We start from the raw sequence: 11,624 nt of genomic DNA on the forward strand, positions 1-11,624 counted from the left end.
TATGCATAAGTACCTCATACACCCCCACTTTTAAAAAATCCAAACTATCCTTTCAACCACACACACACACACACACACACACACACACACACACACACACACACATACACACACACTGATTGAGACACAAGCACCCCTCCCCCCACATTTATCTCCTTTGCCCTTTTGTAATTTACTGTACAAGCACACACCTCTCTGCTTTCCCCAGCCTCTTTGGGGGGAAACACAGAAAGGTGTGACATCACCTCTGAGCTGCAGTGGTTACCAGGGTGATGGGATTTTTTTTTTTTTTTTGATCTCTACAAGAATAGGACCAAAAAAAAAAATGGGAAGCACAGGCGAGGTTTGCCATGTCCTTGACTTTAGGGCATCAGGTTAAAACCTTTACACGCTCTGTCCCTGTCTTTGCATTTACAGTCATTCTATAGAGAAAAGATTCCCACTGAGGAAGTCTATTTTTGCTGCAGGACTACTCGTGTACTGTCCGTTGGAAATGTCCCCAACATGTGCTGCAGTGCTGCAGTATTCTGCAGTAATCAGTCCATTCGCACAGTGTCGCCTCAGCCTGCTGCAGCAGGCACAAAATGATTCAAATTGAACAGAATATGAAGTGATTGCGCAGAGTTATAGTTTGTAAAAACAATGCAAGGGTGTGGGTGTGCATGATAGATAAGGACAGAGACAGGGAGGGTTAAGTCAAGTGTCTGCCAGCTGCATTAACAGACCAGCTCTTATCAGATGTGAGCAGTCGCGGAGTCAGACAGGATGAAGCAGAATAGCAAAAGAGGAAAAGAGTGAACGCATAACTCAGTGCGCAAATCATGAGGGACTGTTTTAGAGAGGGGAGACAGCCAGACATCCCACGAGGCATGTGCCTTTCTCCGCAAGACCGGAGCTTGTGATCACTCATCACCGCAGCTCCACCAAGGCACAGGAAGCAAGGAGGATCCTCAAAACACCACAGAGCTGCCTAAAAAAAATATGTGAAAAGAGGACAGACATGCACAGGTGCTGTTAGAGGGAGAGAAGAGAGCCAGAGCAGAGAGAGACAGAGGCAGAGAGAGAGAGAGAGAGGAAGGAAGGGGGGTTGTGAGGGGAGGTGTAGGAGGAGACTTGACGTGCTTCAGAAGGGAATAGGAGCCGGAGAGCAATTCCAAAACAGCTGTCCGGCAGACGTCCCAGTCGACAGAAGTGCAAGCCCCGAGGCAGAGACAGGAGGCAAGGCAGTGTCAACAAGCCACAGGAGCAGAACAGCAGCCACTGAACACACACATACAGACACACACATCAACCTGAGGCTGCAGCAGTCAGGAGAGCACCGGCAATACCTGGGAAGGATCAGGATCTCACCCATCGATTGTCTGAGGTGAGTGAGAGCGGGAGCATGTTGCATTTCACACTCTCCTGGTACAAGAATCGGCATTAGTAGATGGGATAATGTTGCAGTATACCTGCTGTCATGTCTGCGTTTTAGTTTTTGGTTTTGGATATTGCTCAGTGACATGGCAAAAGCATGCATGCTAAAATAAGCTTGTACAGGAGCGTTTGTCCGGCATGTAACACAAAAGCTGAACTGTTGGAAGCAACTTGATATCCTGCCCGCTTTCCAAGAGACATTTTTAGTCCCGGCTACACGCTTAAGGCATGTTCTTCTGAAATGCAGAGCTGGCTTTGCCTCTATCTCTCGAGGGAAAGAGTTTTTTTTTTTTATATACTGGGAGGAAAGGACTTTTTCTTTTCTGCCAGTATATGTTGACATTCCCTTCATGTTTCGTTAGCTTTGGTTCGGCTTCCTGCTCATCTCTGCCAAGGATAACTCTGGCATGTGCCGGCCATGCTCGCTGGTGGCACAAGGGGAGCGAGAAAGAAAGACAGAACAAACACTCCACCCTGCCATTCGCCCTCGTCCCAGCACTGCCACCAGGCCCCTGAGAGTAAGGCCTTTGCCTATAATTGAGGTTTTTTTTATGCAACAAACAGCTTGGTCTATTTTGTAAGGCTACCATTACCCTCTGTGGTATGTGCTTTTTATAACAGCCCCAAAGAGAGGGTCTTTCTGCTATTCAAAGGCGTGACAGATGTCAAGGCCACGGCTACATGTTAGTGTTTGGAGACTTCAAACTTGCATGAAGTTGCTTTGTAGACACAGTGGGAGGAACACAAGTTTGTCTCCCACAGGCTGATGATGTTATACTAACCACAAGTACAACACAAGAGCAGGATAGCGTGCTATTTTTCAGCAGCACTGATGGGTCATGTCAGCACAGTAATCCCATCACTGGAGGAATATTTATGGGATGCATGGTGTCTATTTTAAAGAATGGGGAAGTCATATACAGGTCATATTTTGAGCAGCTGCTCTCCTGAGCCTCTCTCTCCCTCAACACCGCATTTGGAGGAGTTCGGCTAACTGTAAAGCATCATCAAACTGCGGCATTTATTTAGACTACAGTAGAGTGACACTGAGTCTAAGAATACACTGACCTAGTAATGCCACACGTGACTCTTAGGTGACCAGAAATATCCAGACAAATCACGAGCCGTTTGTTTAATTACCAGATACCAACCCTGCATTTATCTGCCCTCACACTCCAACTTTCATCACCTCGCTCCCTTTGCTGACCCCTCACTAATGATCGACCCTCCGAGCACGAGCTGATGAAGCAAAGCTCCATTTTTAAAGAGTTCTGGAGCGGCTCCAGATCACTTCATGCCCAGACAGATAGCTGTTGCTGACCCAATGACACACTGGCTTTATCCTGCGGTGCCCATTATGACTGGATGCTCAGGCGAGCAATTTCGAAAAGGAAGGTGCCATCAGATCCTCACTTCCCCAGAGGTGTAAATGAAACCCACGACCGCATTCTGCGGCGGCGCCAGGCTCGAGCTAGCCAACACGTGCCACGCCGCTTCTTTTTGGACTGGTTCCAAAATGAGGGTGCAAATCTGGCCTTGGCTTTGAGATAGACCAGAATACACCTGCTTGACTATCAACATCCTGCAGAGACACAAATGTATTCACTGGGTCAGCAGACACTGGGGTCTATCCTGAGACAGCCTGAGCTGTAATTGATTAATCTCCTCTGGGGTCAAGACAAGCTAGAAAACTAACATTGCTATGACTCTTAGGATTCCCGACATACACTCGAATCAATACTAATTCACCCATGCTTTCATTAAATTAACCCTCTGATTCCTAAAAGACCAACATGAGGAGATTGTTTCCCTCATAATTTGCTGTTGGCCTCTGGAATTCCAGTCATGTTTGCCATATAAGCCAAACTGGGCCACCAGCAGGATGGCTGACAAGAAGGTCAAACCTCCAGGCTTTCATCGTACCAGCTGACTTCTCATGGGCCACAAGTGTTGACCTTGTAGGATGCACAGCAGATGTCCTCCTGTGAGATTTGCAAGAGTTCTGCTGGAGGATTTTGTATAACTTCTATCCATACTATTGATTTCAACCAGCATTATCATCTGTAATAATGCATGGGCTGTGCATTTTCTCAAGAGCAAAAGGTCCACACAGACTGGACAGATGTTATAATGACATCAGGAAGGACCAATAATCAATAGGTGCATTGATAGGGAGTGTTTGGGACAGCAGTGCTGCTTCTATTCTGGGGAACAGTCGTGCAAAAGTTAATACAGATATAGATATCTGCACTCTGAGCCCACAGGAAGCAGCTTTTGGCTTGGTGGTGCATTTGTTTCTCTTCCTATCCAAGCCCAATATTCCCACTGCAGTGAGCATCAGCTGTCAAGGTCAGAAAGGATTGAGGAGCAGCAGTGAAGGGAAAGAGAGACTACAAAAGAAAAAACAAGTGGGTGGAAGAGAAATGGAAGAAGAAAACGCTTGAGCTAAATAAGAGGGATTTTGCTGAACCCCCCCTCCCTCCCTTCATCAAACACTGCAGCACTCCTCTTCACTCCCCTCCTTCCCGGTCCCTTTCTCTCCCTCACTGTTAACAAACAAACACGCTCTCATTCGCGCACATGGCGTGCATTCAAAAACGCAATCTCTCCAGCACCTCGCGCAAACACTTACACTCACGCCAGCACTCGAAGGACCCTCGGAGAGAGCGGTGTTGCTATTCAACACACTCACACATGTTTTGCATCCCTCCGTGTTTGTCATGGCTATATATAGCCCCAGAGTGCTTGTTGGGTGACAGGTTTATTTGTGTTGTAATGACTTCCCCTGAAGTGAGAAGATTTCACCTTGTACTTCACATCCTAAAACTGTAACACAGATTCTGCGCTTCATCAGAGAGGACCTTTTTACAGAGATCGTGCTAGAGCAGTGGTTCCCAACTGGTGGGTCGTGGTCCAAAAGTGGGTTGTGGGTCTGTTCTGAATGGACTGCAAGTGACTTGAGAATCTGTCAATTTTGTAAAAAAAAAAAAAAACAAACAAAAAAAAAAAACATCTTCATTTTGAAGTACAGTGAATTTACAGTGAAGTGTAATTTTATGTGGTGGCCGAACTTGGTGTTTCCCTACTCAGAGAGTAAGGAGCTCCTGAATCTCATTGTTTCCCTCATTTATGGACATTTATGGCTACTTTTAGCTACTAGCTGCTTTTTTAAATCTCCTGCAGTGGGTCACACACAATTTTGGTGCTGTTACTACCTCAAATGGGGGGATTATAGGCGAGACATTTCTGTCCCCCCATTTCGTGATCACGCCTTATATACAGAACTGCAAGGCGACATAACGGTGTGATATTCCTGCCCTGAGCAAGCAGTGTAAAAGGAGCTACAGGTTGGAAACACAAGAATCCATGTTGAAAGAAGATGTCAGTGCAATGGTTTCCAGCCTGCTATTTGGATTTAAATACGTAGCAAGTGTCTGTCTCTCTGGCTCCGCACTAATGTGCCTGCTGAATAAACATAGCCTACTTAAAGTGTCTCTGATAAGGCTGATGCAGTGCATTTTCATGGGGTCGGTTGCAGCAGGAATGTGGATGTTTTCTTGATGAGACCTTTTTTTGGGTCGTACTTGACCGCCCAGGCACTTTTGTGCGGTGGTGCACTCTGTCAGACGGTCACTGCTGACAGACCTCTCATAAGTAAATATGTCTATAAATGGGCAAGCTCTCTACTCACTGCTGCTCTCTCCCACCCCCCCATCACACACACACATACACACTGTCAACTCCCTTCCTCCACGGAGTGTTTTTCCCCTTTTCTCCTTGGTTGCTAAGTCATTTCAAACGGTCAAACTGATTCTCTCTTCTTTTTACCGAGTTCATCAGACACTAAGCCGGCTGCCAACTTGGGGTTGGATTTGTAATGGAAAAGCTCTGAGAATACGGCATGCAATCAGGCACCTTTTATCAAATCCAATACCCCCTTAACAATGTTTACCCATCCTGATGTATTGTGCTACCTCACAGCCCTCATTATACTCTCTGCCCATCAAATTCACAATCTGCATCACCTTCTTTCTTAAGATCCACTTGCTCTGTAAGCCCTCTTTATCTTTTTCACACAATCCCCCGAAACCCCCTTAACTCCCTTCCCCCCATCTACTCCATCTCTTTCGATCTCTGTGCGTGTCTGCGCGGTAGCACCTAAAACAGGCTGCCCCACTCTGATCCTACTAAAGTCCCGCTTTGCTTCTCCTCTCCCAATCTGCGGTCCAGCTGTTCCACATTAGCACATCCAGAATTGCGGAGGCCAAAGGAGGCTCATGTGTGGAAATGTGAATAGAGCGGCAAAACGCCTCATCCTCCTCTGCTGCGGCCTCTGAGCTCGCCAGATGCAAGATGAGGATAAGATTTTTTTCCTGCAGGATCCAGAGGATGTTTGTGGGACATTCTTGAAGGCAGGACAGAAACCTTCAGGAAATGTGTCAGTGTTGAGTTCATGTTTTAAATAAATGCTGACATATTTTTTATTTGTCTCTGATTTCAGGAAGCCATTTGACCTTTCTGCACTGGCAGACATCACCAGTCCTGCTTGGAATCCCACCTCTCGATCGATGCCTCAATTGCTGAAATTATTTTTGGAGTCCTGTCTGACCGGTGTGTTACTGAGAATGTAACAGGAGCTTCTCCTGGGGGGAACTGTAACGTCCAGAACTCGTAGAGCATTTCCGACTTTGCTATATCTGAGATCTCTTCCGTGGTTACAGCCATGCCTGCAAAAGCACCCATATACCTGAAACCCAACAACAGTAAGAAGGGAAAGAAATGTCGCCTGCGAGATATATTGTCCCCAGACATGATCAGTCCACCACTTGGGGACTTTCGCCACACTATCCACATTGGCAAAGGCGGGGAGAGAGATGCCTTCGGAGACATGTCTTTCCTCCAGGGGAAGTATGAACTCCTACCAGGGAAGGGGGAAGTCCACCCTCAGTATGGCATCCAAAGTGAGTTTTTGAGAGCTAACAGCACTGGGGATGCTTCCTTTGCCGAGACACCATCTCCGGTGCTCAAGAACGCCATCTCACTCCCAACTATTGGTGGCTGTCAGGCGCTTACTCTTCCCCTGATCTCCTCCACTGTATTTACCATGCCCCCAGAGCCGCTGGAGGACATCATGGGGTCTACAGCTCCTATGAAATCTGACAACACAGAGGAGGTAGAGATCTTGCAGATGGATGCCTTGTTGCGCTCCATGGACGTCTTCAGCAGCGAGCCTTCGTCTCCATCTTCAGATATCCAGTCGAAGCCTGATGTCCTCTTGGATCTGCTGGAAAACAAAGATAAGTCCACCTCAAAGGCGGTGGCCAAAGCTAACAAAATAAACAAGAGCGAATCCAGGTTTGACAAGCCATCATCCTGTTATATCAACGGTCACAGTCCCTTCAAAGCCAACGGGAGCCTGAACAGTAACGTGAGCAGTGACAGCTTCGACAGCTTTAGCGGTAAAGGGGACTTCCAGAACAAGATGTGCAATGGCAGCAGGAGTCTCAACGGCAACGGAAACTGCAATAGTTATGGACACTTTAACGATGATGTAGCCCTGGGCTTCAAGCAGGAGCTGTCAAAGTGCAATGGAGAGTGGGTGGATAGGGACAGTGGGGTGGAGGAGGGTCGCATCTGTGATTTTGAGTTTGAGTTTACCAAGGAGAAGAGCACGTCGCAGGAGTCCCTCGCCCAGATCACTGGGTCGTTCCTCTCCCTTGAACTTGATCTGGGCCCGTCCATCTTGGACGAAGTTCTCAACATAATGGATAAACCCGCAGTGAAGAGCAGGCCTTGAGCTGCGCTGAGGCCCCAAAAGGAGAAAGGGAATTATTAAACTATAGCCATGAGGAGAGAGAGACTCTAAAAGCAATCAAAATGGTGTCTGGATATATCATTGAGATGAAAATGAGCTACAATAGACAGAGCTGCTTATGTTTTTATTGTCAAAACATGTAACTATTCTAGCTTCTATGGAGTGTTGAATTCTTCTTCTTTTGTTTTGTTTTGCCATGCTGGCCGCATGTTTAAGATGCATGTACTATTGAGTTACAGCTAAAACACAGCCATCGTGCCTTTGATTTGACATTACTGTAAAAATGCTAAATGATAGATATGTGTTCCTATGTTGACTTTCACCGTATTTACACAATAACTTTGAGGTCCTTTGCTTTTTTTTTTTTTACACAGCCTTGCATTTTGTGACTTTAAGTGTGTTTAACAAAGCATTTTTTGTTTGTCACATGTTTCATAATTCGCCAAATTTCAAACAACACAACACTATGCATATTTGTGTTTTTAAAAACTGTAACACAAATAAATTCATTTTCTCCTATTCTGGCTAATTTTTGGCAGGTAATGTGCGCATAAACCAGAACAGAGTGTTATGGGGTAAGCAGTAATGTGGAAAAGGCAAATATTGTAGAGTTTAATTGTAGAGCTTCACACAGTGCTCTCTCTCTCTCTCTCTCTCTCTCTCTCTCTCTCTCTGTTTATCAAACCAAATATGAGACATGAATTGCACTAAAATTAGGAATGTTTGTCAGGAAGGAATTGCAATTTGCTCAATTGGTTCATATGGGATGTTTGCCTGATGAAGTAAATTAAAACTGCCTAACCCAGCTTTAACAAAAAATAAATACAATAAAAGATTAAACAAAATAACTCAAGAGAGACTGAAAATCAGAATAACACAGAAAACAGAAGGAGCACAAAAGGGAAAAGGCAAACAAGAAAGGGAAAGAAAGAGATACAGTTTGACAGAAAGAAGGATAGAATGGATTTATTTTCTCGCCTCTGACATTCCTTACATTCTGCGTCCCTGCCCTGCAGTAGGAGCACCGGTGGGCCTTCATCTGCCCAACCAGGCGCCTGCTCCATTTGTTTGCGTGTGGACGGGACAGGCAGAGGAGGGGGCTTAGAAATTCCCTACATTCCAGCTGTAGAGCACAAGTGTCCAGGACCAGACATAAATCAGCTGTTTCAAGTGAGCAGAGAAGGCTCGCTATTGGCAGTCAGAATGTATGGTGAGATGAGGCTGTAAAACACACGCTTACAATCCAAAAGCAAACTTTGTTCAGTGCCGAACGAGTTTCTTCTGTCTAGTTACAATAAGGATATGTTGACCCAGCAGTGTTGAAACAGCAGCCGTGATTATATGCAGCCTCTTGAACTCAACCACCCCTCATCAGTGGCCTCCTCGCCCTCATCCCCTGTCCCTATAGGCCCCTCATTGTAGACACATGAAGGGTAAGTCATAACAAGACCTTATGGCAGGCTTCCCCCGAGCACCCACGTGCCACTGCGTCACGCTTGTTTAGAGAAAACGCCATCACTTTGCCTCTAACACATATGTTCTTGTGTTAGCAAGCTAATTTTATATGCAAATAATTATCTGGGTTTGGTTACACTTCTGTCATTTAGCAAGCCAATGTGGCGAACCTCCTCGAATCCCTCAGAGGCCTCAGAATGTCCGTAAACAACCTCCACCGGGCCTGCCGTGGCGTCTGAAGTCGTTGCTAAACCAGATGTTAGAGGAGACATGAAGAAAAGCTGTGTCATGGCAGATGCTCCTCCAACCATTGGAAAATCCCAGCATTAGTGCTAAAGGGTTTGCATATGCTGAGCTTGAAGTAACAACCCCAGAGTATGAGTAATGAAAACCTTTGCTGTTAAGGTAATTACTATGCTTCTACCTGCAATAGTACATCATTGACTTGATGACAGCCTTCATTTTGACAGGCATGGACCCCAAGCAAACTCCCTTTAGTTTAAGAAAGAGCTTGTGACCACAGCACTGTAGCGTGTTGTGTAACATGTTTAAAAGTATTTCTGTGGAAATGCCAAAGCTCTCAGACACAAAATACCAGGAAATACCAGTGTTTTTATGAAATCCAACACAAATACTCAACATATGTTACACCCTGAACTATGCCTCAATGTTTTCTGACTGTGAGTTTAGCCCTCTACATGACATACAGGGTGAAGACTTGTCTAGTGTAAGTCTCTGCATCTTTATTTGAATTGCACAACTTTTACAGTGTGTTGGCTACCAGCAGACACAGGGTGTCTTGTCCTGTTTCTGGCTTTAGTCTCCTCTAGAGGCTTGAGGGCAGACGAGAAAACACCAGAGACGGAAGGTAGAAATAGTTATAGTAGACTGTTTCTCATTACCTCAGGTTCAAGGTGGAAGTTTGACCCGAAGAGACCTTGACTCCAACTGCCTCCGATATCTCATGTAAACTCCACAAACATGCTGTACAGCAACACAATCAGGCAACTCATTGTGACACCCACAGACTCACAAGCAGAACAATAATCCATTTGTTTTCCTGGCCACTCACATCTTAGCTTAGCTTTGTGTTTTTCACTTTGCTTGAATCTCTCTGAAGATACATGGGCTGAAAAAACATATATGTCTTTGATTTTGCTGAGATGTTTTTGGTGTAGCCAAACTTGTGTTACTGAAAACAACCAAATTGGTGACGTTAGCAAAGAGAGGGAGGTGACACGGGTGTTGCCTCTACCTGCTGCCTTCTAATTTACAAACCAGTTGCTTTCTTGACAAAAACAAGAAAGGCCTAATTGCTAAATTCTGTCTCTGACTTTGATGCGGTGGTTTAGGAGGATGGTAAAAAAATATGAGGAGAAAAAAAAGAACATGCACAACACTTTAAAGTTCCAGTGTTTAAGATTTAGGAGAAATATTGGGTGAAATAGAATATATGTATGTTTTCTTTGGTGTATAATCACGTGAAAATAAAAATCTTCCTGTTTGCGTCACCTTAGAATGAGCAGTTTATATCTACATAGGGAGCAGGTCCTCTTCAATGAAGTCCGCCATGATTCTACAGTAGCCCGGAGCAGACAAACCAGACACTGGCTCTAGAAAGGGTCATTCACATTTTCATGTAAGCCTGCATAATTAGCAGCCCTTCTGTGGGAGTCCAAAAGCATAAGAAAAACACTGATTTTTTGCGTGAAACTTCTTTATTCAGTGTTTTTCCCAGTTTAAATCACTGGGTTTATTTGTTTCAGAGAGGAAGAGACTTCTGTGGATACTTCAGCTCCCGATAAAAACCTCCTGAACATCAGGATCTTAAGTTATCAGAGAAAAAAGGTGAGCAGACATTAGCAGATTCTGGGCTAGTGGCACATCTGTGATGAGCTTAACAGTATCAGGAAAACACTGATAGGTGATGTGAAATGACTTTATGTTTGTACTGTATGTACTCAATGTTTAACTGTTAATCACCTGGTACATTTGTTTTGAAGAGGAAGAGACCTCTGTTGATAATTGATCTCCCAGTAAAAACCTCCTGAACAATCAATAATGAAGGGAGATCACGCTTGGCTCACAGGAGAAGTTTTAGTTTGTTGCAATCTGAGATCCTCACTGCTAGATGCCTTTAAAACACATCCTTTATGGTTAGCATAAACCAGAAGATGCATGTTAGCATCTTCTGCTTTATGCTAACCATGGTATAATCATACTGTGAGGCTAATTCTATCATATTAAATATAAATGATCAAGACGAAAAGGCAAACAAAGGCCTTTCGTAAAATTTGCTGACATTACAAGGTAAATTATTCAAGAATATTATAAATGTTCCTCCAGCAGATCGGTGATCTGGGGGATCCGGCTCCTCAGTTTCCTGGGCTAAGGTGAAGCTGTCAGTTCACAGATGAATAAGCTTTGGCCCAGAGGCCAAAGAAAGCACAGCTCAGACCCAGCAAAATTTTCCACCCAACCTCCACTACAGCGCTGCATAATGTGCACACTGTCTTTCACATAGAGGTGTCGGTGAAGCAGCCCCTAGTAGCCGGACTTGAGCTGTGTCAGGCCGATGAGAGGGGAAATTTTAATAAGACGTTTCCCCATGTGCAGCAGGATAAAGCTCCTCTTGTCTTCACATGCTGCAACTGTTGTACGGCACAAAATGAGCCCAAACACAGATACAGTACTCTCCATCGAGCTAACAGACCAAGCAGGAGGAAATATCTGAGGTGTGAGCACAGCTCTTCTTAGAAATATTATTGTTAAATATTTCTCTTGCTTGCTAGAGAGATATCTTTCACCGTTGATACATACTGTACGTGCTCCAAAATTGAACGCCATGACTCTGATAATGGGGGGCCGCAGTAGTAAAAAGTTTCTTGGTAACATTTACTTTGGGATGCTGAGCATGAAGCTTGGAATCAAGTGTTCT

The 11,624-nt window shown here is 44.9% G+C and overlaps 1 protein-coding gene across 1 annotated transcript; it reads left to right on the top strand.

Annotated features, from left to right (window-relative positions):
- Positions 1 to 743: 743 nt before the first annotated feature.
- On the top strand, positions 744 to 7,750 carry cdc42ep3 (CDC42 effector protein (Rho GTPase binding) 3). Its single transcript, XM_042502233.2, has 2 exons — positions 744 to 1,366; positions 5,918 to 7,750. The coding sequence occupies exon 2, from the start codon at positions 6,140 to 6,142 to the stop codon at positions 7,211 to 7,213; it is 1,074 nt and encodes a 357-aa protein (XP_042358167.1). The 5' UTR covers positions 744 to 1,366; positions 5,918 to 6,139; the 3' UTR covers positions 7,214 to 7,750.
- The last annotated feature ends 3,874 nt before the right edge of the window (positions 7,751 to 11,624 follow it).

This window comes from Plectropomus leopardus, chromosome 13, assembly GCF_026936395.1.
Source record: "Plectropomus leopardus strain MGB_pleo_1.0 chromosome 13, ASM2693639v1, whole genome shotgun sequence".
Lineage (NCBI taxonomy): Eukaryota > Metazoa > Chordata > Actinopteri > Perciformes > Serranidae > Plectropomus > Plectropomus leopardus.

Excerpts from the sequence above, each read along its gene's own strand:
- cdc42ep3 (XM_042502233.2), top strand. The coding sequence starts at position 6,140 with ATGCCTGCAAAAGCACCCATATACCTGAAACCCAACAACAGTAAGAAG.